Below are 27,833 nucleotides of genomic sequence, written 5' to 3'. Positions count from 1 at the left end.
TCTGAGCTAGTGACAGTTGAATAAATACTGCCACCTTCTGGTTGCTTTAGGTACAACACCTAACTTACCAAAGGAAAGATGAAACTGTAACCTGCTTAAAAAAATATCAGTTTACATGTCATGTTCTGTTACCCCGGTGTACTGTAACTAGGTTTAAAAAAAACACAACATATAATAATGGATTCAGCTTTATTAATAATTCTCAATAATAAAAAAGAAACATTTGTTTTTATACATGGCGTACTTATATTTTTTCTTCTAAACAAAGTCGTTCATTTTTTTGTAAAAGTGTAAAAATATCTTAAACACAATAAAGAGCCTTCATATCTAATTAAGATAAATTAATGTTTCAATTTGGCAGGTCATAAAATAGAGGCGGACTGTAATTTTGACAGACAAAACGGTTTTGTTAAATGGACACTTTCTGCCCTCATGTCACTGCAGAGTGACGGACATCATTTGAAATGACTCATGTGAGACATAAACCATCTAAAAGTGCAATCTATCCACTAATGTAACCATAAATTCAGCAATAATATAGTGGAAGAACTGAGATAACGGGAAGTGGGATGAGGAAACTTAAAGCAACATTAATGTAAAACATTTCTTTAGCAAAGACAGCATGAGTTGATGAACATTTTGTGGTCATAGCGGCCTCTGAAATACTTCTGGGAAAACAAACTATCATGCAGAGAAGGGAAAATACTTTGTGGTCACACAGCTGCCATTTTCACGTTACTGCTATGATGATGAAAACAAGATTTTTATAAATGAAGGCAGGTGTGAGGAGCTTAAATAAACATGTTTGGGGCAGGCGCTATGGTATGTTATCAGTTCACAAACTCATGCTGTTATAAAGAAATTTAAATATAGCTTTAGTGATGACAGATTCACTCTAAGGGTTCCAATTTCTCTGATTCAGACCAAAATAGTGCTGACGAGCTGCTGTGGCAGCCACATTCTGTACATCAAAAACAAAAGAAAGGAAACGAAGAACAATAACACTCTTACAACAACAGCAAGTGGCTGACAGCTTTCCCATATAAAACGCTGACCAAGCACTGAAGTGCCATGATCCCTTACCAGTCATATATATACAGTTGTAAAAAAAACAGAGATGACATGAGAATATAAAATAAGAAATAAAATAATCACTCAACACATCATACACACACTTACTTCATGCAAAACTAGTTATTTTGGAAAGCTACTATTTACCAGTCAGACACACTTGAGAGGAGGACAGAGACGTGATTTAGAGACTCTAACAGATAATGGATAGCAGGAGGGAGGGAGGAGGAGGAGGAGGAGGCGGTGGGTGTAAACAGAGGTTAATATCAGGACTACTGGGTACAAGGATCTGATGACAGAAGCACAAACCTCCACCACAGCAGCCCTGCCCAGGCTCAGCCCAGGGCCTCTCCTCCACCCTCTGCACCAAAAATACCAGCTGCACGATCACAAAGTGGGACTAATCCTTGAGTGCGTCGACCTCGCACCCACCCACACCCTTCAGTCTCCCTCTCATCTCCATGCCCTAGAGTCAGAAGATGCTCCGGCTCTCAGCTCAGCAAATGTCACTAAAGTGCTCTCTCTACTACTATGTTAAGCGCTTCATTGAGGTCAGCCAAGGAAAACAAAACACATAAATGAACATTTGCATAGTATCACACCGCAAATTTCTCAGGCCTCCAGCAAAAACTATTACCTAAACATCAAACAAGTTTCCTTAAAAAAAGACAAAATCATAAGACAACAATGGTTACTTGTGGAGGCATTTCCAACAAGTGTCATAGCTTGATTGAGAGGTGTGTGTGTGTGTGTGTGTGTGTGTGTGTGTGTGGGCCGTGAGAAATTTGCACAGCTGTCAAGGCAGGAGAAGCTCAAATGGTGGAGACAGCTGTCTTATTTGTGTGGTGTGTGTTCATAAGAATGTGAGACAAGGAGAGAGAAAGAGAGAGAGAGAGAGAGAGAGAGAGAGAGAGAGAGAGAGAGAGAGAGAGAGAGAGAGAGAGAGAGGAGAGAGGAAAAGAGTCCATCCATCTGTGTGTGGTGTGAAGCTGGCTCTGTCTTCAGCTCAGTACTTCGGTACTTTGGTATAATCCTCCACGACAACACTCTTGCACAGACACATGGAGAGGATCATCCCAAGGAGCTGAAGGAAATGGAGTTTTCCACTTAGTTATCAGCGTCGAAAATTGACCGGTTGATCAACCACTCAAAACATATTAATGTAAAATCCAAAGATTTAAAATACATATACAAGAGTAGCCAGTTTGAAATCCAAATCTAGGGAAAAATTTAGCAAAATTTCCAGAAAATTGCCAAAATAAAATGTGAATTAATGTGCATTTCCTGTTATGTGAATGTTAGGAGTTGGTTTATCAAAATAAGCATGCACGCTATGTTTGTTTCCTAGCATTTTGACACATTTTGCTTTTACCGATACACCAATTTTCCCACCGTTCGTTCTAAATGACCAATTTTAGAAGATACACTTTTGATTTTGTTGAGAAATAGTTTGACATTTGGGGAAATCTGCTTATTTGAGATGTGAGATACCAATTTCATGTCTTTCCTAAATATAAAGCTGGAGCTAGGAGACGGTTAGCTTAGCATAAAGACTGAAGGAGTGGAATCTTTCTACCAGCACCTCAATAGCCCACTAATTAACAAATTATTATCCCTTTTATTTAATCCATATAAAAACTGAAGTGTAAAAACAACACATGGTCTCCTAAACCAACTCTTGGCAGGAAGCAGACAAGCGTAAAATGGTGAACTATTCCTTTAACTCATAATAGCTTTGGCTAAATTAAAAATGCATTTTTTTTTTGCAGATTTAGTCCCTCACCTTTTATGAGTTGTGTCAGGAAGGGACCAATTCATGGACAGGAGGAATAATAATAGTGACCAAACTCTTTAAATGTACAGTACACACAGCATGTGAGTGTGGTATTAAGATCTCTAAGTCTAGAAAAAAATCAGAAGAAGAACTCATTCTTTAAGGTTAGTCTGGGGGAGAGATGGTTACCTCAATGACTGCCACACCGACACAGATTCCCAGAATAACTCCACAGTTGTCCATGAGCCATTTCTCCACGCTGGTTGCACAGCCCTAAAGGAGAGAACAAGAGAGGGAGAAAGAGAGGGAGAGAGAGAGAGAGATTAAGAAAGACATGGAAAGAGGGTTTGCAGACTGTCGTGTGGAGCAGAGATGAATGGCTACGTGATCCCAGCCGGACATGAACAGAGCCTTTTCAAAACACAACTGTTGTCTTTGGACTGAGTCAGTGAGGGGAAGAATAACACAGCTTAGCTGAGCGGAGGAAAACGCCATAGAGAGAAAGAGAGAGTAAAGTCTGAAACACGTAGACCAAACAACAGAATAGTAGAGCTTTCCTGGTGTTTGAACAAATCACACAGCACAAACAACACGCCTCAGCTGTCGGTTTTCTGTGCTGTATACTGTATTGTATACTGTGCTGATTAAGTACGACCACAGTGCCACACTGAGCTGACAGGCAGAGTTACACACCACCAGTCAAAGTGACTTACGTACTGAGTAAAGGTGTAAGTTCTGTCAGAACAATGCAGACGTGCAGTAGCATTGTTCACCCAGCTGAAATAACACTGACCAGGGTTTAGACGTAGGTCTGTTAGCATTCACAAATGTTACCATTTAAAACAGCCAAACTAAGTAATATCCAACATGTCTGTACAGTAAAAGAATCATGGCTGATCATCAACCAAAATTGAAACACTGGCAACAGAGAAAAAACCTGCATTGATGGAGAAAGTCCCGTCATAGTTGGTTCAGCACAAGAAAAAGCAGACTGAGGCCAGAGTTGCAACTGCTCTGCACAGCAGTTTCACACGGTGGCTGAGTGAGTGTGTGACCACAAACATTATGAACCAAAAAGGGAAAGTTGAAAGGACTTTACAACCAATTGCAGAGTTATGTTACTCTATAACAAAAATGGATTGATATACTGTTTGAGTAATGTTTGCTGTGCCGGCCTCGATACTGAACTGAGATGGGAATGTTGGATAAACAGCTGTTGGCTTCATCAGTAAATTCACAATTTCAAAATGATTTTTTTAACCTTGGTGCAGAAACAGCATTGCAGATTTAAGGATTATGTACCATTTCATAGATGGGTAGTTCTGTGGATAGGTGCTCACACAGGCCTACGTCCTTGATGTCCGTGCCAGGCAGGGACTCATTGCGACACGAACAGGAGTAGAGGTTCTGAGAGCTGTTCTTGATCAAACTGTTCTCAGACCAGTTGCCTGGACCCGTCCATCCACAGCACTTCATCTGGTGACATGACAGAAAGGGAGGATGTGAGTGAAAAGCAGAGGATGGGCTGAAAAAAAAGGACACACAGGAGGACAGACAAATTAATGGAAACATAAATAAGAGGCAAAACTAGAAAATGCGTCGGCTCAGTGAATGACCATTTCTATTGTGGTGTTGAGACCAATCTGTTCTTGGCTGCAGTTTTCAGAAAGATTAGGGGAAAAGAGGCTTGGCAGGAAAAAGAAAGAGAGAGAGGACGAATAAGAGAGTGAAGAAACTGCATAAACATCTTCAGAGCATTGAACAATCTGACTTCAGCTTGCTTCAGACATGTTGGTATTTGCTAGGTGCTGATTAGTAATTAATCATTTTAATCAAACAAAACATAGTTTCTCACTTACCTTTAAAGTGTCTGATAATGCAAATAGTTTGTATATTATGACGCTAGACCGTAATTACGAGCAACCAAGTCAGATAAAGCGCAGAGATTTGGGATACTTCTGACAGGTACGATATCCCCAACTTGGTGAAAAGAACTACAGAAATGTCAACAAAACATACATCTAAATAAAATCAAATATTAACGCTAATACTAATAATCGATTCAGTTAATTTAAAAGGAGCTATACACAGTCAACAAACTCTCCCAAATAGGTTGCAAAAGTAGCTAATTTAGGCTTTTAAAATGATGTGACTACAAGGCTGGCAGTGCGGTTAACCATGCGCACATATTCCGATGGTAATGGGGAGTATTCCTGTTCTTCCCATTCTGCTGACACTTTGTGACAGCATTACATTGAAAATAACTTGAGACTAGTACTGAAGAGTTAAGAGTTCAATTCACCCTGGAAACACCCATTTTATAATTATACTGTATATGCTAGTGCTTTGACTCCAAACTTCGTTATTCGAATATAATTTGAATATTTAAAAAAATATTGATATTCAAACAAATATTAGGCAGCCCTTAATATTCAAACCTGTTATGGTCATTGTTTTTAATAAATGTGTTTGCTTGTAAATGTTGTTTTCAATTCAGATTCCAAGGCTTTTTCACGCATTTCAAAATGTAACTCTCGCTCGGCCGTAGCGTGGTAGCGTTGTATTTCCCCTGAGTCATTTCCTGGTTCTCCTTCTCCATAAACAACATCAAATCAAGGAGAGGGTCAACTGTTCCTGCTACAGATGTCTCACCGTGGTCAGAAAGAACAGGGGAGACACTTTGTTTCTCTCACTTTGACTCTAGTCATAGTGAGAGAAACAGCAGACATGAGTCGCTACTCGCTCTAAAGCTACCGGTAGTCACCGTCACTCTCTCACTCTATTACACATACTCCCCCACCACCCCACCACCCCACACACACACACACACACACACACACACACACACACACACACACACACACACACACACACACACCGGCTCGACGCACACACTAGAACAAAAGTATAAACATCAGACCACTTATTTAGGCTACGGTGAAAGCGCCGAACTTCCTGTCGAAAGCATACTGTTTGTGTTTAATGCAGGGTCTGACTTTTAATTAAAAAAAAACAGTTGTGGCAGTGTGTTTTTCTTCTGGAAACATCATTGCCTGCCTATTGACTGATACACTGCCCTCTGGTGGACAGAACATATACAAAGTTTGATACCAATATATGTCTTACTGAAGGCATTTAATGGTCAATAATTATTAATAAATATTCAAATATTAATATTAATAAACAAATGAACTTCGAATATGATTTTTGGGCAGCACTTGTGTTACTGTAAGATTCATTTAGAGTAGCATCTGTGAATCCAACCTGCTGCTGTTCATGTATCTATGTCGCATATATTGGTATGACAATACTGGCAAACTAATGGGGTATTAATGCTAGTAATTAACGTAAACTGAGATATTACAACAGATTTGTTTGATGATTTAATTTATTCATTTTATATTAGATCTTTGGGTGTGTTTTGCACAAACCAGGTCGAAGAGTTAACTCACCGTCTTCTGAATGTAGTCCCAGGTGTGCTCTGTGGTGCTGTTCTGACCAGTGTAGTTGATTAGCATGCCTTTTATGATATTGGACATCTCATATTTCAACTGGAAATGAGATGAGAATACATTATCAAGGAGGTTTATGCGTCACACAAATACTGATCACTTGTTTGTAGTCGATGCAAATACTATAGATAGCTGAACATGAACAGTATGTGTTTGTAGGAAAGCCATAAAAAGAGTCAATAGATTGTCCACATAGAAATCCGTCTTTGGTGCAGGATAGAGAGACAGTGCTAAAAAGAAGAAGAAAACAAACACACCCACGCTAAATCTTTTTCTCAAATGTACTGGCAACATCTGAACATAATGTTTCTTAGGGCAACACCTCGGGTGGTATTACCCTGTCAAGTCTCATGCTGGGCTGAAACATTGCACAAATACAGCTTAGTAGGAGCACGACTCTGTGTTTATGTGTGTAAGACCACAGAGCGGTAGCAGCAATGTATCTTCGGAGCCCTACAGGAGATGAGTGAGAGCCTCTCCCTATTCTGGGAAATGGCACCACCCTGCCCTGTGGTAAGCCTTAAACACAGGGAGCACATCTAAAGGCTGTAGACACACACATGCTCTCAGAGATACACACAAACACATATGTGCGCACACACATACATGCTGGAGGGCAAACAGCTGAAAGGCCTCCGCCTATCCTGAGTCCTACAGGTGTGAGGTTTATCAAAGGAAAGGCTTTTTGTGTCCAGGGAGGGAATGACCAAGTTCGGAGTATGAGACCGCTCCGAGATGTTGGTGTGTTTAAACACAACACTCCCTTCACACGCACAGTTAAAACACACTGGCTGTATTATTTGGGCTGGTGCTATTATTGATTTGATTCTGCGGGATTGTCACCCTCATCCATGGTGTAATTTAAAAAAACTGTGTTGAGCGACCTGTTAAAGATGCCCTAATGCTCTGCAGATTTAAAAATCACAAAGGACATGTGATATTAGGATGTATCTTGTTATATTGAATATATTTTTGACATCCAGGTGTCTTGTTGTTTTGTGCTAAAGCTTACCATGACATATTTAAAATCCTCCATTTTTGAGACAGTGAACAGAGACGGTATCTGGTTTGCTGTGACATGTCGGACTTGTTTTCTAATTTGCACGTCCCTGGGTTTCCCCCCTGGGCTTATTTAACTATCTATTAAAGGCTCAACTCAACTCAGAGCAATGACTGAAACATATTCAATCACCTCTGGTGAGTTGGTGATGTCACCTGTAGGGGGTACTGTTTCATCAAAGACTTTAGTAGAAAGTGGTTTCTGTCCCTGGGGTAATAATTACTATTTTACACGACGCAGTGTTTAACAGACCAATTTAATATGTCCGCATATGACAGCAGCTTTAGCAACACTCATTCACTGTGAATTAGTTCACCTTCTGCCTCTAACACAAAAAATGAAAAACACCCAGCGGGGGAAGGAAAAAAAGACGACACTGGAAACATTCAGTGTGAGAGCCTGCTTACTACTTCCTTTACAGTTGTCACACATCTCCAACAATCCACCTGCTTCATCTCACTTTCAACCAGCATCAGTCACAAACCGACACCATGTCACTTTCCATTCGTTGAGGTATAAAACTGTTTCATCACAGGATGCAGGGGGCTTCCTATCAGGTTTACCTAAGATCGAAATGATGCCAGTCACAGCTGTGAAGGGGGAAAGCACAAATACCCAGTAGGCCCCAGTTGTACCAGTGGCAGACAGAAGGGTAGTGGGACGTAGAGGGCATGAGAATTAGGGGTTAAAGGGCAAAAGAAGAATAAATTAGGACAGAGAGTAACATGGGGGAAAAGACTAAAATACTGTAAAGACAGGAGGACAAATTATACAAAAGTGAAATTGAGAAAATGGAAGGGAGAAAAGTAGAATAATAAAGGACACAGGAGCTAGTGTCTTACCCGATCTCTTTGGAAGTAGATGAGAACTCCAGCAGTGACCTGGGCGATGAGGATGAGTAGGAGGCAGGTGAAGTACTGTGGAAAATGTCAGTATAACATTTATATTTAAAACTTTTAAAACGCTGACAAGAATGCAGGAAATCAATATTCTCCTAGTACAACTTATGGAAAATTAAATAAAGATTGACTGGCTATAATCAACTGTATCGAATGACAGTTTTATAAAATTATGACAAAGTCAAAGGGTTACATGTAGTGATTAACCTAAAGACAATTATAACCTGAATCTGTGGCTCTCCTTGGCTTTACAAAGCTTTATAACAAGTTTAAGCTAATTGTTTAGCTGTCCGGCTCGCAACTTTCCTGTTTCCTGTTCACTCTTACTGCTCTCATAGTGTTGTTTTAGGCTGTAGCAGGCAGCTGTTTTCAGCAAAAAAGCTCTAAAAACCTCCTGCTCAACACCAAACAGCAGACAGACAGTAATTGACTAACTGGTGAACATAGTGGAGCACTTAGCAGCAAAAGAGACATATTTTCCTCAGGAGTTGGTAGAGACCAAAAACAGAGCTAAAAGGAGAGTGACACATTTATCAAGGGGACATTAACTCCAAATTAATGATAATGTTGCTCCATGTCTGCTGAATGTGTAAATAAACAATTGTTTGCTATAGTAAAATATGATGATATGTCAATGTTGTGTTTACAATTTGTTTCCAGCCCATGAGGCCCCAAAAAAAGCTGTTATTGCAGGTTTAAAAAATTCCACATTATATAATAAAAAATGCAGAATAGAAAAACTTTTGGGCAGATATTTCTACCTTTCATTTTAAATTGTTGTTAATCTGTGTGTAGAGTCTCTAATCTTAAAAAGCCTTGCGAAGAATATTGTAAGTCATATAACATCTTTCGACAGCCTCATGTATGTCCTCCTTGAGTGTAAAGGTGGTGTGTGTGTGTGTGTGTGTGTGTGTGTGTGTGTGAGTGTGTGTGTAAGATGGGGGTGTCCTGTGCCAGCTGGCCAGTGTCACTGGGAGAAGCAGGTCACAGCAGTTCTTCAGTTAGCCCCTAGCAGGTTTAACGCTGTAGAGGTCATGCACCCATCCCCACTCTTGTTGTACCCCCTACATCTCACTGGCTTTATCCCTGTCACCCACCCCCCCACTGCTCTCTGTAAATCCACACATGCTGCGAGGCCCCAGCTCACACATAAGCACAGATGCAAAAGGGCTTTAGTGTCAGCAGGAATCTTTCATGTGTTCTTAGCCAAGCTTGAGATCTCAAACAGGTGCATTTAAGTGAATATATATATATATATATATATATATATATATATATATATATACACACAAACACACAATACTATTTAGTTGGTAGGCCCTGTAGAATTATAAGGCTAAACACTGTTGCAATTTTTTTTCTTCAAGTATTATTTTGACTCAACTAGAGAGATGACAGGAAATGAGGAGAGAGAGAGAGCGAGAGAGAGAGAGAGAGAGAGAGAGAGAGAGAGAGAGAGAGAGAGAGAGAGAGAGAGAGAGAGAGAGAGAGAGAGAGAGAGAGAGATAAGGAACGACGTGAAACCAAGGTCCTCGGCCAGACTCTAATGGGGGACGTTGGAGTTCACGGTCCGCATGTTAAACTCCTAGATCACCCGTGTGCCCCTCTACTCAGAATTCTTAAATTGAGGATTAAAACCTACTGATTTCTCTGTCATACAACAGAACATATAGTTTCCTGTGTGGTGACTGATGACTGCGGTCAGATGTTAGATCTTACACAAGTTTCACATTTTAACTGCCTGATCTTGCCGTGGTGGGGGGGTTAACCCTAAGTCTGCCTCTTACAAAATGAGACCAAGCATTTTAGAATTGGAGCTTTAAGTGAATATCTTTCCTCACCAGACCCAGCACACAACGTAATTCGTAGATGGCTCCTATGCAGCCAAAGAAGCCCATGGCCATTGACATGGTACCCACTCCAGTGAGGATTAAGGCAGCCACTTTCACCGTGTCTGAGGATTCCTCTGGAGAAAACAGATGTAAACAGACAGTTACACACAAAGAATTAAACTTACAAAGAACCACTGAAACCTATATGGGTGCTGCAAATTAAACACCTGTTACAATATGGGTGGCTTGAGGTAAAATGGTTGCCCCACAACCACAAGGTTGGGGGTTCAATCCCAGGTTGTCCAGCCACATGTCAAAGTGTCCCTGAGCAAGACACTGAACCCCAAGTTGCTCCCCCAACGCTGTATGTATAGCTGTCCACTGCTCCTAATACTTAGGATGGGTTAAATGCAGAAATACAATTTCACTACATTGTACTGTGTGTACGTGACAATTAAGGAATAAAGTTTTTTTTAATAGATTTATAGCAACAGTTTGTATTTTATATCAGTTTTTTTTTGTTAAACTAAGCACCTACTTTAAACAAAAAACACCAGTTTGCACAAAAAATACACTGACAGAGGATTTTTCATGACAACAGCAGCAGGGCCTTGATCTCTGCTCTTGTTCTTCTTTAACCACAGTGTGTGCGCCTGCAAACAAATGCAGCTCAGAGGAAGGCCTCATTCACATGCAAAACCATTTTGACACAGATGGTTACAGTACAAACCTTCTACTTCTCTGAATTCAGAGCATTCTGGTACTCCCACAAAAGATTTATTTTAATAGGCAACCAAAGAGAGTTGGACCAATGTGTGGCGAGATTAATTGATTTCCCTCTTTGGTATGTAGAGCAGGAGAGCTACAGGAGAAGGGGGCAGGGACTGCAATGGAAGATTGGAAGGTTGGAGAGAAGATAAACTGGAGCCATTATGTGGCTGTGTGCTATCTGGGCTGGAGGAGCTCCAGAGAGTCAGAGCTCAGTCCGCAGATGAAGCCAGAATCTGAGCTCTGTGAAATGACTCCAACTCCGAAAGATTTCTGGGCCAAGCAAACCAGCCAGAGCTATCAGATAACTCACTCCCATCCATTTGGTGAAGAAGCTGAAAGACACAATGAATATAATGCAATGTTGCTTCTTGGCTTCCTTTATCACATTAGCTGCTGATGCTACATGCAGCAATCATCATATACAGTATACATTGTGGCAGATGCACAATGGATATTAATTATGCCACGGAATGTAAAAACAACTTTTATTTCCAAGTACAACTCTACTGGGTAAAACCTAATGACACTTAGCCAACATTTGTCCACACAGACATCCAATTCAGATTATAATTTTATCATGATTTAGCACCACCTTACTTTGCAGACATCCTTAGTCTTTATACTCCATCATGTACACTCAGTATATTCCAAAGATAAATAAGCAATTTGTAGGGCACCAGTGCAATTTCCTACCATGCAACAATTCTTTGGAATAACACACTACACTTGACTACAGACGTAAACACAAATGAGATTTTTAAATCAAGACTGAGAACCTTTTCATTTTTCATACAACTGAATGTTTTGAGTTTATTATATTTTATATGCAAGAAATTATAATTCTGTTATTATAAATTGTTAGTTGCATATTTTGTACATATATGGTGTAGTGCACAGAGACACTTAGTTACTTTAAATAAATATACTAATTTACAATACAGACACAAAATACACACGCTGGCAAAAAGACATCATTACATGTATGTACATCGCTGACGCTACATGGGTTACCAGAGCAACACATGTTGTAGATAATGTCGAGAATAATTGAAAGCTAAAAGTACATTGGTCAACATATGCAGTGTTTATGTGGCTACAGGGTAGCATTTAAAAAGGGAGGCAGACAAGCATACTGTATGTTCTATATCCAGCATTCTGTTGAAGCATGTTATTTCTCTTTCTCACACACACACACGTCTACAGAAGCAACAGATGTACTACCCGTTCCTTAAAAACAGGAATTAGGAAGCCTCAGTGACCATCAAAATACATTGAAAATGAGCGTTGCGAAAAAATAAAATAATATTATATAAAATATATTAACCTCATGTTTATTTTAAACATGACTTATTATGAGTAATGCAAGTGTGCTAACATCTAAGTTTACAACACATGACTCTTGCTCTTGTCTTTCACAAACCGAGGCTGCGGGGGGTATGAAATCTGGCCGCGGGCTGTGATTGGCCCCCGGGCCAGACTTTTTTTATTCAAGTTGCCCAGGAATGCAAAAAGAATTTTAGCCCTGGCTGACAATAAAGTTGTATCGTATCATATCGATACATTGTCATCGTTTTTTTTTTCCTGCTAGATACTATGATTCCCTTTACAGTTATTAGTTTCAATGTGGAGCAGAACTAGTTCACTGCACTTGTGGCACATTAAATCAACATAATAGAGATTTAGTAAGTGGACCATGACAATATTTTTCAATGTAGATCATAAGCCAGTTTTCTACAATTATCAAAAGTGGGAACTACAATTCAGAAAGATGTCTGTGTAGTTTCCCTGCAGCACAGTGATAAAATGAACACTTGTTCTAGTAAAAACATACACCCTGGAGTTAAAAGAAACGTTGTGCAACACTAATGTGACCTCAAAACAATTCTCCGCTGTGACCACTTATAAAGACTTAATTGAAGCAGTTTACTTTTACAGTTTATGTAATGGCAATACATCTTTGGATTACCTTTAACTCTAACTTCAAGTAGAACCAGTACCCAACAATGATGGGCCAACTTTTAAATCTTTTCTAATTTCTAAGTCTTTTAAAACAGACCCTCTGCCAGGTGTATCAAAGTTGCAGAGCAACAGATACTGTACTTTACAACCTTTCTGTTGTGCTAGCATCTGTGTTCTGTGGTAATTTCCCATACAGTACACTTTTTTTTCTGAAGTCAGCATGTGTTGGCCTGGTTACTGTGCTGTTCGGTCATGTACTATGGCACGTTTCCATGTAGGTTGCCGCTAGATATTCTAAAATAGTTCCTGGGGTAGTTTGAATGGAACTTCCCATGTGAAAAGGCACGAATTATGGTGCCCTTCAAGAAAGCTGCTGAGGGAGGAGGGGGGACTTTATGGTGTTGCAGGTCCTTCTGTAAACATGACCAGAGCCACATATCCAGCTTGTGTATAGCTGAAGAAAAGTCATGGTTGACATTATGTACAGATTTAAAATGCAAACATACCATAAGTAGATCAGCTTTGTGCTGAATTTCTTGCGTTTAAGTGGCCCAAAGAAAAAATATTTCCCAACCAAGTTCTCTTTTCTTTGTTCACGACTTTGGAAATATGCTGCAGATTAATTTTGAAACTTTCCGAACTGCTTTGGCGCACAATCTGGCTCACAGACCTCCTTTCCAAGGCTGACTTTTGTTTAAACATAAGGCAAGCTGTGTTTTGGCAAGTGCCAGCAAGACAAATTCAAGGCATCATGTCACTGAGGTAAACTGTTAATGGCAATGTTTTGATATAGAGGGGTTAACACCGAGGAAAGGACGCCATTTTAACTGAGAAATAGGGGTCCTGAAACCAAAACATTCCCAAAGTTCCCCTCCCTGAAGTCATTGGGACAGCTGCAGAAACCTCTATTAATATAACTCATAAAGAATGGAAACTGAAAACACAGATATCCTGTTTATAGTCAGGCAATAGTACAACTTCTGAGGGGAACACACAGAGTCAATAAACAGAGTTGCCTGCAGCTTTGGGTTTTTTCTCTCTACAGAGTGGTAAGAGATTTGTGGGGTAAGAAATCCAGGGACCCAGTTAGGAGTTGAAGTTGACCCCTCCAGGGTACATGGAACAAAAAATACATGAAGGAGAGAAGGTCATCAAGCCCCACATAGGAAGGGATTTCCTCAGGGTATCAGTGAAGCAGGATTTCTGCTATCTCAGGAGGAACAGCTGGATTATCATAACAATAGGACTGGGGCTGGCATGGATGATGGATACTGTACTGCCTTTATATTCTGGATGCCTGACTGGAGATAAGCAAACTCAGCTCAATAATAACCTTGGACTGATTTCTTCCTAAGTAGTGATCTCAAGAGCTGAAATATGAGCCAGAGGAAGACAAGAATCAGTCTGACAAGTTTAGGACACAAGGTCAGTTCTGGTTGTCTTCGTCATAACTTCAGCCTTTCACAAGTCATTAGTCAAAGCAGCACAGACCTCCAGCCTAAATATAGATTTCTCCAGCTCTACTCAGGCCTCAGAGATTGGCCTTTCTCATCATAAAAACTCCCATAGTTATGGACTGCAAACAGAAGCTGGGGCTGCAATCTAAAAATAATTTTCACCATTGATTAAAAGTTTTCTTGTTGAATCGACTTATCGTTATGTCTATAAAATGTCAGAGAATTGTCAACCATAATATCCTAGAACTACAGGTATCTGTCTTCAGTTTATTTGTTTTGTCCGACCAAAACAAAAAGGTATTTACTTTACAATGACATAAGACCGAGAAAAGCAGCAAGATACGACTTAAACAATTAATGGATAATCAAAATAGTTGTTGCTTTATTGAATATAATCGCAAAAGTTATTTACTCTTGTTGAAATATTGTCAGTATAGGAGCAGTAAATCTTATAGTTCTTTTAGACTGGCACATGCTATAACCACATTTGAGGTTGATCTGAATAGGTTAACACTCATCATCAGACGTACTGTAGCTTTGCGACCCACGTCATATGCCCATCTCCTATGGGAAAGGGCTATCACAGTTTCATTAAAAGAAACTCTGTATTTGACTTCCAATACTTATGAAGTTGCCAGTTAACTGAAAGAATTCTTCTGTATAGACTGATGCTGGGAGAAAACCTCGCTGCTGCTCTCGGCAATGCTCCATCTGGGATGAATACACTGAAAGCATTTATGCCAAGATTTATGGCAACTAAGAGTTTCCATCAGTGGTTCCTTATTCTTTTCAGCTGGAGTTGGGTTTCATTATGCTTTCTCCAGTGTCTTCACAGTTGATAACCTAAGTTAAACATATTTTTGTCTATGACAAAGCTGATAACTTTGTCTCTTAGGAGAATGCCATTCCAAGGCTTGGTTTCTTTTTCACTGTCACAAATAGATATGTGACAACATCTGTGAAGGTGGGAGATTCTATCTGTGCACTTCTGCCACCTGGGGAGCTGAACCGTCAAGTTCCAAGTACAACTCTGTGGACACTGGGGAAAATAAAGCCTCTACTTACTGACATAAAATAAAACAACTTGATTGTGAGCGTGTCACCTCCCGTGACTAACCTACTACCCTGGATCTCCACAGATGTGTCTATCAGTCTAAGTCCACAGGGAAGCTTTTGAATGGCTGAGGAAGTCATAAAGTTTCATCCGCAAGTCATACTTTTGGTTTGCTGCAAAATTCCCTTGGTGGTTCCTTGGGAATGAGTCCTACAGTATGGGCCAAAATCCATATAAGCTCTGCAGAGTAGGACAGGGGTTTTAGGATTTGACAAGCACACTCTTCAATCTCTATTTCCAATTCTACTGCATTCAAACCAGCTGAACTGACACGGGTCAAAAGTGCTGAATGTTTGCTGACGTGTTATCACGAAAGGATGTGGCGGCAGAACTGTGGGTGTGTGTTACAACACTTACGTAGAACAGCAATGAAGCTCTGGTTATCAAAGAGGACCCACAGGCCAAAGCCCACGATCACTGCTCCGAAGATCTGTGGAGGGGAAACAGAAAGGAATCAGCCACCAAATCTCATGTGAGAGTTAAACACAGAATCTGTGCTGGTGTGTCTTAAACACAGGCGCTATTTATGCTACCTCAGTCCGTCACACCTGGAATTAATCAGATCCTAACTCCCTGTCTCCTTGTCTCTTTCTCTCATAACAACGCAGAGATAAAGAGGATGTGGAGAGGATCAAGAGACCCACTCTGCTGGTTTCTCCTCACAAATAACAGCCAGCCACAAATCTACAAGTCACACTCAACCATATCCTATTCAGAACGGCAAACTCAACGGTGTTAAGTGATTAAAAAAGTGTCAAGACAATGACAAGAATCATCACCTCTAGACCAGAACATTTTCTCACTGACATCTGCAAGCCTCAGAAAATTATCAGTTTTACCTTATGTACCTTTGTAATGAGAAAATGAAGTTCAGAACTTCTGTGTTAAGACGGCCCTTGTTTAGAAGTTGTGGGGCACTGTAATGGGGGCACAATCCTTAGATGAGAGGCTCTGTTGATTCACCAGCTTCTCCCCAAGCCCACAACAGTCATTAGAGCCCTGTTTAAGAGCTGCTCATTTACTGTTGAGCTCCCGGCAGCCATCATTAGCCCACCACTTCCTGGCTTCCCCTAGCCTCACTAGTCTAATCTGTCCACTTGGACAAACGCTGACAAAAAACACACAAGCTTCCTATTAGACACCAGCTGAGTGTTCACATCAAAAGGTCTGTGTCAGGTTTACAGCCACAGTCTCATTGGAAAGGTCTGGACATCCTCGCAGAGTCAGTTTTAAGAGTCTGGGGTTTTATCAACCCCTGGACTTTATGTTGTGTCCGGTGTGAGAGAGGAGGAAACAAACAGTAACCATCTGCTGTTGTTTAGACCTGTCTGTGGTGAACGACATTTCCCTATGTATCTTTAGTAATCTCTGGTGCTATAAGGACGCTTATTAAAATAAAAGCTACTGCTGAAGGAAAGCATGTACCTATCTTAGGTAAATAAAGCTGACAAAGCGGAAGTCATGTGAAATGATTCTGACAGTGCATGCTATGCATTTGCAGTGATTGCAGCACTGCCACCAAACAGTGATAAAGAAATGTGATTACTTACAAAGAAGAGGAGGTTGAAGAGGAATAGAAAGTACTTGGTGACTGTAACGCATCCTTTCCCCATGGCTGTGCTTCTGGAAGACAGAAATAAACAGAATGTATTGGTTATATTAAACATCAGAGGGTAATATCGCAGTCTAGTGTGGGTTTGTGAGATAAAAAGAGAAGACAGACACAAGATGGGAGAAAACAAACTCTGCTTTCCTTGAGATAGCATTGCATGCCACAAAACAAGGACACAGGAAAATCTGCACAGTTGGGTTCCTGATTAAAAAGCTTTAATCTTCAAAGCAACAAGATCCAGCTTAATTCATTTTTTAACAGCCACGTTTCTCCAGTCTTCAACAGCCGATCAGCTCTAGTTGTACAAGACAACAATTGGCCCGTTGGGTTTTATGACAGTATATAGTATGATTTTTAAAGCAAATCTGAAAACGAATATAGTTTAATTCTTGACCAACAAGAGGAACCACCCTGGTGAGAAAGATTGGAGAGAAAACCACAAATCTGAGAGGTAAGCTGTTCTCCATAGCAACAGCTTATTTGAAGACTTTCAATCAGGATTTAGAAAGCATCATAGCACAGAGACAGCACGGGTGAAAATTACTAACGACGTTCTAACTGCTGCAGACAAAGGACTTGTCTCCATACTTGTTTTATTAGATCTTAGTGCTGCTTTTGACACTATTGACCATACAATCCTGTTACAGAGATTAGAACACTTAGTCGGAATTAAAGGAATTGCACTAAGCTGGTTTAAGTCTTATTTCTCTGATCAATCTCAATTTGTTAATGTTAATGATAAATCCTCCAAGTACGCGAAAGTTAAACATGGCGTTCCACAAGGCTCAGTGCTTGGACCCATTTTATTCTCCTTATATATGCTTCCTCTTGGTAATATCATTAGGAAACACTCAATTAACTATCACTGCTATGCGGACGACACCCAATTATACTTGTCAATCAAACCAGACGAAACAAGTCAGTTAGCTAAACTTCAAGCATGTATTAAAGATATAAAATCCTGGATGACTTATAATTTTCTGATGTTAAACTGTAACAAAACTGAAGTTATTGTGCTGGGCCCTAAACACCTCCGAACTTCATTATCTAAAGATATAGCTACTCTGGATGGTGTTGTCCTGGCCTCCAGCACTACTGTCAGAAATCTAGGAGTTATTTTTTATCAGGATATATCCTTTAACGCCCATCTAAAACAATCATCGAGAACAGCCTTTTTTCATCTTCTTAACATTGCCAAAATTAGGAATATCCTGTCTCAAAACGATGCTGAAAAACTAGTCCATGCATTCGTTACTTCCAGGCTGGACTATTGTAATTCCCTACTGTCAGGTTGCTCAAATAAGTCCCTTAAGACTCTCCAGCTGATCCAGAATGCTGCAGCACGTGTTCTGATGAGAACTAAGAAAAGAGATCATATTTCTCCTGTTTTAGCTTCTCTGCATAGGCTTCCTGTAAAATACAGGATTGACTTTAAAATCCTTCTCCTGACCTACAAAGCCCTAAATGGTCAAGCACCATCCTATCTAGAACAGCTTTTAGTACCTTATTGTTCCACTAGAGCACTGCGCTCCCAGAATGCAGAGTTACTTGTGGTTCCTAGAGTCTCCAAAAGTAGAATGGGAGCAAGAGCCTTCAGCTACCAGGCTCCTCTCCTGTGGAACCAGCTCCCAGTCTGGGTTAGGGGGGCAGACACCATCACCTCATTTAAGAATAAACTGAAAACTCTCCTCTTTGATAAAGCTTATAGTTAAGAAGTGAGGAGTTGCAGCGTCCGCCTAACCCGGCCCACCTGCTTCTCTTCGTAGTCATCAGATTTATTGATCATATAATCAATAATATAGTGTGAGTAGAGGGAGGCAGGCCAGTACAGCCTCAATCAATCAATGTTTTCATTTGTTTCCTTTTGTAAGCATCCTGTCCCAGAACTGCTTGTTACTAACCTAGCTCTGGGGAGTTTACTCCCCGGAGTCCTTATGTTTCTTCTTCGCAGAGCTATGCTCTGCGGTTCCCTTCAACGCCCGGCCGCGTCCTGCTGCGTCCGCTGCATCCGCTGCATCCACCCATGCTCTGCAGCGCCACGTTTCATCCCGCAACGTCCTGCTGTGACATGAACTACAACGACTACCTTCAAAGTCACTGTTCCACTATCTTCAATGCGACTATTATCGCCATCACACCCCCAACCGGCCCCGTCAGACACCGCCTATCAAGAGTCTGGGTCTGCCGAGGTTTCTTCCTAAAAGGGAGTTTTTCCTTGCCACTGTCGCAATAGCCACTGCTAATGCTTGCTCTTGAGGGAATTACTGTAATTGTTGGGGCTTTGTAAATTATAGAGTGTGGTCTAGAACTACTCTATCTGTAAAGTGTCTCGAGATAACTCTGTTATGATTTGATACTATAAATAAAATTGAATTGAATTGAAGTCATGATGACTGTGTGAGGAGACCATGACAGCATGTGGTTAGACATGCTATTGTCATCACAAGCAGAAGGGTACCAGACCAATCTAAAAGTGTGTTTACTAGCAGTAACAAGCTTGGTTAGAAACACAGAGCATTACAGTCAACTCCATTTACTATTTTGAGCTAAATGTACAACAAGAGAAGCCTATAAAACCATATTCAGGCATATTCAATCGGTCTGATGTCACACAATCACATAACCGACAACACAATAATGTTATGAATCATACCCTCTAAGCAGGCTCAGAAGTGTAGCTGTTTATATTTGAAGTTTTGGCATTTTACAGTGATATCTGCAGTTTTACAATCAGTTTACCTCTCACTGATGACTGTGTTTTTACCACGTACACAGATGTAGGCTATATATATGACTGCATTCAGGGGCTTTTCTGTGAGTAACATTTTCCTTTGAGGAAACACCTGTAAGCCAGGCCAGCAGCACACATACAGCACAGTTAGGACACTTTATGAAACTCTCTGGCAACATGGTTCAGCCACAACCAGACCTTTTCCTTCACTGAGAGCACTTAAAATATAACCAGCTATTGTGGTTATCTGAGGAGTCTGAAAATATCCTATAGAGAAAACTCCCCGTGTATCAGATGACGAGCAGTTCTCTTCTCCTTGTCTCTGTAACATCAAAACTGTAGGTTATTCCCAATGCCTGGGCCTAGTGTGTATTTAGTTCTATTTTAAACAGTGTATACTACTTTTGGAAGCAAAAACCCATGACCTGATGTTTATTGTGTATTATTTCTAAATATAAAGAATACTGTTTTCTTTTTGATTGATCTTATTTTTTTGGAATGGTGGATTTCTTGTTTAGAGATTTGACTAAAGACAATCACAGACACTGAAAATTATGGCAGAGCAAGTAGCTGGGTAAGCAAAAAGTGCATCATGATGCAAAATATCACTTTATGCCTAACATGTTGTATTACCAGTTACATTACCTTTGAGTTACCTTGGAGCATATTTACTTTGTTGACATCTCTTAGTCACATGTGACTGCTAGACCTTTATTCAATTGAATTTTATCTGATAAGGATGATGCAATTTAACATAGTTCCAATACAGAGCATGAAACGGATGTGCTGTACAGAGAGTTTGCCAACTGTTGCCATTTTTTCCTTTCCCTTCAATTGGTTAGTGGTGAACATACAAGTGAAAAGGGAAGCAATATCACAGCTGCCATATCTTTTCAATGCATGCATCGTGAAAACAGGAAATTACTTACAGGCTAATTTAAATATGAAATGGTATTTAACACCCATCTAAAAATGTCACCATACTGTTTATTTCCTTATTTTTTTTTCCAAAACTACTGTGCTAATTTGACCTCTGCCTGCTGATAACAGTGAACTGACACTGTATAATTGTAACACATTGTTGCAATTTTCTTCTCACAAAATTCTTGACTAATCTAATCTTCCCAATTAGATTCATGGGTCGGTAGGATGAATAAAACACTGAAAGTTAGGATTCACCAAGTAATACAGTTTGAGCTGCTGGGAACCATCACAAGAGCAGTAGTTATTTAGAGTAGCCTAACCAAATGCAAAAATGGGCAAATAAATACCGTTTATCTTTCCGAGCCAACATTATTGGCTGGAAGTACAATCTGTAGAGTAGACCTGTCAAAAGACGGCTGAAGTTAATATTGCTATTACTAAGTAACCACTGATACTAGGCTATTAAATGTGCTTGATAACATAAATACCAACACAATTCATGTTTACAAAATGGAACACAGTACGAAGCCCAAAGCAGATAACCCTGCAAAGTAGATAATCCTTAAAGAAGATTGCTGGTCTTTATGTCTAGATGGTGAGCAGCAGTGCGGATTAAAAACGGCTTAGTTATGACAACCATTGTTTGTTAACTGAGCCCCGTCCATCTGAAAACAATTCCAAACAATGTCTCAATGCTACTTAGGCTATTATATTTATATTTTCAAGCAGCAAATCAATCAATCAGGACCAGCCCAATTTATTCTGAAGCAGCCAACTGAACATTTTGAGGTGAGCAGCAAAACCAAACCAAACCATAAATAAACTCTTTTGCTCAAAATTTGGGCAAACAAAGGCCTAAGTAAAATTGCTGATTTATTTAACAATAACATTCTTATGTTGTTTGAAGATTTGAGGCAAAAGTATGACATCCAACAAAAAATTTTTTTTAAATACCAGCAGATAAGAAGCTATATATTTTAGATACAGAAACCTTTATCTCTACCTACTCTTAGCTGCATAGAAGAATTAGCAACAAATCAACACCCTAAGAGGGGCTTGACGTCAAGTTTTTATGCAATAATCGTAGATGGATCAAAGGTTTCCTCAGAGAGTAAGAGACTGGCATGGTGTGAGGATTTACAGTCTGTAATCTCAATTGAGGAATGGCAGAAGATTTGCTTAAAATCTCAAACACAAACAATAAATACCCATTTTAAATTACTTCAGTATAAGTGGATAATGAGAACTTATGTAACACCAACTCAGCTAAATAAATTCAGCCCCAATAACCCAGACACGTGCTACAAATGTGGTAGAAAGGGCACATTATATCACTGCCTATGGGACTGCCCACAAATCCAGGCTTTTTGGAGGGAAGTGATGGATATGATTTTACATGTCACAGGTATAAAGCTATTATTAGACGCCAAACTGTATCTTTGGCATTTTCCCGTAAATCATAATCTAATATATCATAGCCAAATCTTGGAAATCCCCTATCAAACCAAGTGTTAATGTCTGGCTGGCAGGACTATCAGACTGTCTTGCACTAGAAAAACTCACTTTTACGTTAAAGGGTAAATATCTCATCTTTGACAATATGTGGAGATCCTTTATGGTGTTCTTAGAGGGGAGGAAAGCATTGGAGGCATGTTCTCGGTGTGTGTCAACCATCAACAAATGAGTATTACTATGTATTTAGTATACGTTTGTTTGTCTTTGCTTCGTTTTATTTGAAGTGCTTCTCTCTTCGGGATAAGTTAACATTTGTGCCAAATATCACTTGTTTCAGCCCTGTCATTTTTATGTTTATTTTATTGAAGATGAGCCTTACTGTGACAGTTCTGATTTGCACCTGTATTATTTGTTGTAGTGTGATTATTTTCAGAAAATGAATAAACACAAAAACTCTTTCTTCCATACAAGCTCACACATTGAGCAGATACTGTAAACTGTGGGCCCATTTTATGTTGAACCTACCTACAGTGGACAAACCCAATCACACTGCACTCCCTGAAAGTCAATGACAAATCTGTTCCGAGTTGAAAATAAGAACTGGAAATTGAAAGCAGAGCAAAACGGCAATTCCAAGAAAACAGCAACCTTGTATAACTGCTAGTATTCATAACGCTGCTGAAATCAAAAGACAATGCAGTATGTCTGAAATGGGACAGCAGAAAAAGACTAAACTCAGGCTTATGGTGCAAAAACAAAATCACTTTCAAAGAAAGCCACAAATGAGTCACCTGAACTTTCCAAACTCTGTGACCTCATACAGCCATTCCCTCCACCCCCACCGCATCGTAGCCCCCATTTCCTCCATGTGGTTTGGCATAAGGTGTCAGTTGTGACCATTAAACAGTGTTTGTTTTGGTTGCAATAAATTGAAATTAGAGTCTATTATACAAAAAGTACAGAGATTATCATGATGGCAGCATTAGTGGCAGATGGCATCAACAGTGTCAGTAATGGACCCAGCATGGATCAACTAGAGCCCTGTATTACACAAAAAACAAGGCGATTTGCCAACCTCCATCTACCACCTCCTCCTATTATATTCATATTTGACCCATTTACACATCTGTGAGGCCATCATGCTGGCACAAACCTGCCTGGTACTAAAGCCTTTAATACTACCAGAATCCTGCTTTAACATCTGCAACAATGTTGTTTGTCCCCTCTGTAGAGACCATGGATGTATTGAGAGGATGTTGCTCATTTTCTCAGTGGCATTTTGTAGTGATGTTACGTTCTGTGCCGAGGGTTTGAAGTGTCGAGGCTTGAATCGTTTTAGACAGGTGAGGTTATTAATGACATCCAACAACAAAATATTTTCACAATTAGATTTTAGATAAATAATCATCAATAATGTGGATATAATGATTAAGTGGTTAAAGGCAAATATTGGAACAGCTAGAACAGTATAAGTTCAGAAAATTAAAAAAATTTACTGTAATGCAGCCCTTAAAACTAAGACAACACGTACCATATTACAATATTAAGATATCCAAAACCTAAGACAATATCTAGTCTTGTATCACGATTTTGATAAAGGCTAATATTGATATATTGCCCAGCCCTAGTTATTGGTGTGTTTGAATATTGCAGCTTGCGAGAGTGAGAAGTAGGCCTGCTAGTAATCATAATTTTATTATCAAAATATTGTTTACGTCTGTAAAGGTTTCATTAATCTGGTTCATGCAAAATGGTTAGTCTAGACCAGGGGTCTCAAACTAAATTTACCTGGGGGCCGCTGGAGACAGAGTCTGGGTGAGGCTGGGCCGCATCAGGTTTTCCACAAGAAAAGCTTTGTTAAAAAAATTCCAATCTTCTCAAATCTCTTTATTTTTATTATTTATATTCTTTTATCCCGCCGCGTATATGCATCACTTTGATTTACTTTGTCAGAGAGAGACCTCATATTAACTCTCTAAGTGCCATTGACGTGTATGTATAACTATATATATATAGCCTATTCTAGGGAGGTCCGGGGGTATACCCCCCCGGGAAAAAAAATTGAAAAATAAACCGTTAAATGGCAGTTTCTGGAGAGTTTTGTGCAAAGAAATGGAGAAATTGAGTCTTACATGATATGTGCAAAATTGCAAGGTTAAGAGCCTATACTCTGCATTGTTGTAGTATCAACAGTTATTAGGGCATTTAACATTTACATTACTGTTAATCAGTCATCACTTGATTACACACTGTATTACCTTGTTATGATATAAGAAGTGACCCACAATGGGCCAAACATAATGTGCCACATGAAGAGACAGACATGCAGCATGACAGCAGCAACAGCTGAGAAGATTTGGGTCTGTGGTGACCAGGTCCACCTCACACCAACTTCTTCTCCCATTCTCTCTCTCTTTAAATACACACACACACACACACACACACACACGCACGCGCACGCACGCACGCACGCACACCGAGTGGGGCTCTCCGATGCTCGGAGGTGAGCCGTGGCCGGCTCGGAGCCCTACCGCTGGCGGAGATGCGACAGCGAGGACCGGTTCCACGGCTTGGTCAGCGACATGAACTCGTAGCGGCCGGTGGAGCTTCCGAGCACCGGGCTTCCACCGCTGCGAACGGGGTTTTTAGCTTTAGGAGAAGGCATTTTATCTGTTAATCCTACTGACGGAGACACTTTGGCGTTATGTAGTTGACCCGCGGTGGTGAATTATCTGCAGTTCTGGGAGGGTTGTTGCCGTGTTCTGATTGTTCTCATCTCAGCTCCGCCGAGACAAAATAGACATGCCATTTAAAAATAAAATCATTTATTCATGTATCATCATCATTCAAATATCATGTTTTCATAAGCATCACTTTCATCAATTTTTTTGTGACATATTTAGACTGCAAGCAGGCACATCCGGACAAACGAGCAGGCTTATGTGCTGGGGCCGAGCCCCGGAGAGCCCCGGCCCAATTTAACCCCTGGTTATATACATTAATATACATATGTATACGTATAATGTCCCGCTGGGCAGCAACTTAAAAGAAGTGAAGTGTTGTGAACGCAGCGGGCTGGGAAAAATGTCCGCATGTGCCCAATAGAAACGAGGCAGCCAGCCAGGCACGGAAGAAAACACTCTATGGCAACGCTGCTGTAACTTTCACTCATTGAGGAATGTTTCTCTGCTTGCATCAAGCCCGGCCGATGTCCCGCCCCCGAGAGCCATATACCCCACCGTGATTGGTAGGTTCGTTCAGCTCCGCACACAACACTGTAAAGTACTATACACATCACACTCGCGGGCCGCACTAACATTAAACTTTCATATTAAGGCGGGGGCCACAAACTATCGTCCCGCGGGCCGCGAGTTTGAGACCCCTGGTCTAGACTATGTTTCATCAGTTGAGTTGCTTAATTAGTTGATATGCCTTAACAAATTCTGTGGAATGGAGGGATTTCCCATTTAGTAGCAATGGGACTTCAGACAGGGGTTCAGTGCTAGGTAACTTCCCACCATCCAGTGACTAAACAGAGCACAAATGGTTTTAATCTACAGCTACTAAAAATTACTAATCATCTTTAAATCATTAAGTCTATATATGAAATCATGACACCTATTACAAGTTACCATGGGCAAAATGACCTAAAATTGCTTTTTACTGTAGTCTGACCAGCTAAAACTAAGCACCTAAGTAGTAGTCCAAATGCCACTTTATTAACCTCTTAAAGCCCATTTTGTAGCTGTAGCTGTAATGGGACCAGCACCATGCTTCATTCTCTAATAGATTGAGGCTGCTGTGTCCTACATTATTTAAACAACTCACCTCTGCTCTACTGTGGCTTTTCAAGATATATCATGGTATATGAGCCGTTAAGGACTTTAAAATCCAGTGGTATACCATAGTTTGTAGATGTGACTCACAGCCAGCAAATACATGGCTAGTTAAATGGTGATGGTGGCCAAAACTAATACGACCATAACAACAGATACTAACTAAGAGTTGAGAATTTGCTTGCTCCACTACAGTTGGTGTGCATTTCTGCTTGTAAACCACAATCTCGCTAAAAAGCTCACACTTAATGCAAGAGTGGTGCAAGAGCACTTTGGCAAATGGATATTGCCTCTCATGTGGTTGCTAGGCATCTACTCATTCCTTCTCTTCCGTTTGGGCAAGTGCGCGCACACACACGCACACACACACACACACACACACACACACACACACACACACACACACACACACACACCTCTGTTGCCCCTTTCTTCCATCAAGCCTGTGGTTTTCCTTTCTATTCCTTTTACCTTTATCTAAAATGTCCTCCTCCCTTTTAATCATTTTGCTAAATAATGCAACATGCATAACACCTCATCCCAAATAGGTTGTTTGATTCTTATTTTTATGCTTTTTTAGCATGTAATATTTTGATAATACACGTTATCAAAGCTGATGGCTCCATCACTTAGGGAAAAAGTCTGGGAAGGCTGAAATATACTTAAAAGTTGAGATACCCGTGATGAGGAGTTATCCTGACACACTGTACAGCCCTAAGTGGGCTAATACTTCTATTAAGTAAAATACTGACGTTTTACTATTTCCCCATAAAAAGGTAACGAACGTATCCTGGTGATCCTTCATTTTTGGGACCACTTGACACCTGCTTTAACGTCTGCGGTTTACTTAGATGTTTTAAAGACCAACAGCATAGAAGTAACTCAATATATATCACAATATTAATGCCACACAATATATTTGAGGCGTTACACCGACGTTAGATGACAAGTAACTACATACAATGCACACAAAGTTGAGACGTGACCATGGCAGTCAGGATGCTACCGCAGCCAGCATTTCAAAATCTAAATTATAACGTTAGTCCTTCTTTCTAACTAACTAACCCTGGGGGATTACTTAACGCCAACATTGACCAAATGTAAAACCTTCACAAATTAGCTAGCTAGCTAGATTAAGCACGCCATTTCGTCTATTTTTTTCAGGGAATTCCAACACTTCATCGAAGGTTATCAAAACCGACCAGTTCGGTTACTTCGGTAGACTTTAACAAACGTTAAAGAAGAACGTTCGCTTAAAGTTAACGTCAACTGTAAACTGACGTCTCTTCAGCCGATAACGATTCTGTTGAGCTAACGTTAACTGCGGTAACATTTATGTTAGCTTAGTCGACATTTAGTCATTAACGACTTCTCAAGAGCTAGACAAAGTATTCTAAAGGTAGCTAACGTTAAATGAGATGTCAGCTAACAGTTAACTGGCCACAACGATGTTGGCGTAACGTTAACTTCAGGGTGACCAGACGTCCCGAAAAATTCGGGACAGTGCCGAAATCCAAGCAGTTGTCCCGAATCCCGAATCCTGCCTTAATTGTCCCGAAAATTAGAGCAAAGTCTCAAGAGCAGACTCTCGAGTAGTTAATAGTCTGATAGAACATTAAAACGGTATAATAACTTGAATGTAACGTTAAGGTTAAAGTATGATTAAGGCTAAAACTTACTTTGATTTCTTCTCCAAAATGTGGCAACAGTTGGCTGAGGGTCGACCGTCTTCTGCCGTGCTAGCTGGGTGACTAAAGTGTAACGTTATCGGGTGAGAAGCAAGACTTGTGAATGTCCGCGTGTGTGTGTGTGTGTGTGTGTGTGTG

General features: G+C 40.2%; 1 protein-coding gene across 1 annotated transcript; it reads right to left on the bottom strand.

Annotated features, from left to right (window-relative positions):
- Positions 1-1,982: 1,982 nt before the first annotated feature.
- cd82b (CD82 molecule b) lies at positions 1,983-27,833 on the bottom strand. The gene is made up of 9 exons (XM_028585297.1): positions 27,687-27,833; positions 17,000-17,072; positions 15,807-15,879; positions 10,158-10,282; positions 8,260-8,334; positions 6,298-6,396; positions 4,148-4,321; positions 3,035-3,118; positions 1,983-2,155 (listed from the first exon to the last, which is right to left on the bottom strand). Exons 2-9 carry the CDS (start codon positions 17,060-17,062, stop codon positions 2,078-2,080), a joined length of 771 nt encoding a protein of 256 aa, XP_028441098.1. The 5' UTR covers positions 17,063-17,072; positions 27,687-27,833; the 3' UTR covers positions 1,983-2,077.

The sequence above is a fragment of the Perca flavescens genome, chromosome 8, assembly GCF_004354835.1.
Source record: "Perca flavescens isolate YP-PL-M2 chromosome 8, PFLA_1.0, whole genome shotgun sequence".
Taxonomy (NCBI): domain Eukaryota; kingdom Metazoa; phylum Chordata; class Actinopteri; order Perciformes; family Percidae; genus Perca; species Perca flavescens.
This window is presented reverse-complemented; position numbering and strand designations above follow the sequence as displayed.

Coding starts and splice junctions, on each gene's coding strand:
- cd82b (XM_028585297.1), bottom strand. CDS start 17,062: ATGGGGAAAGGATGCGTTACAGTCACCAAGTACTTTCTATTCCTCTTC. Junction 8,335..10,157: donor TACGTTGTGTGCTGGGTCTG/GTGAGGAAAGAT, acceptor CATTTTCCACAG/TACTTCACCTGCCTCCTACT. Junction 2,156..3,034: donor TCGGTGTGGCAGTCATTGAG/GTAACCATCTCT, acceptor CATTTCCTTCAG/CTCCTTGGGATGATCCTCTC.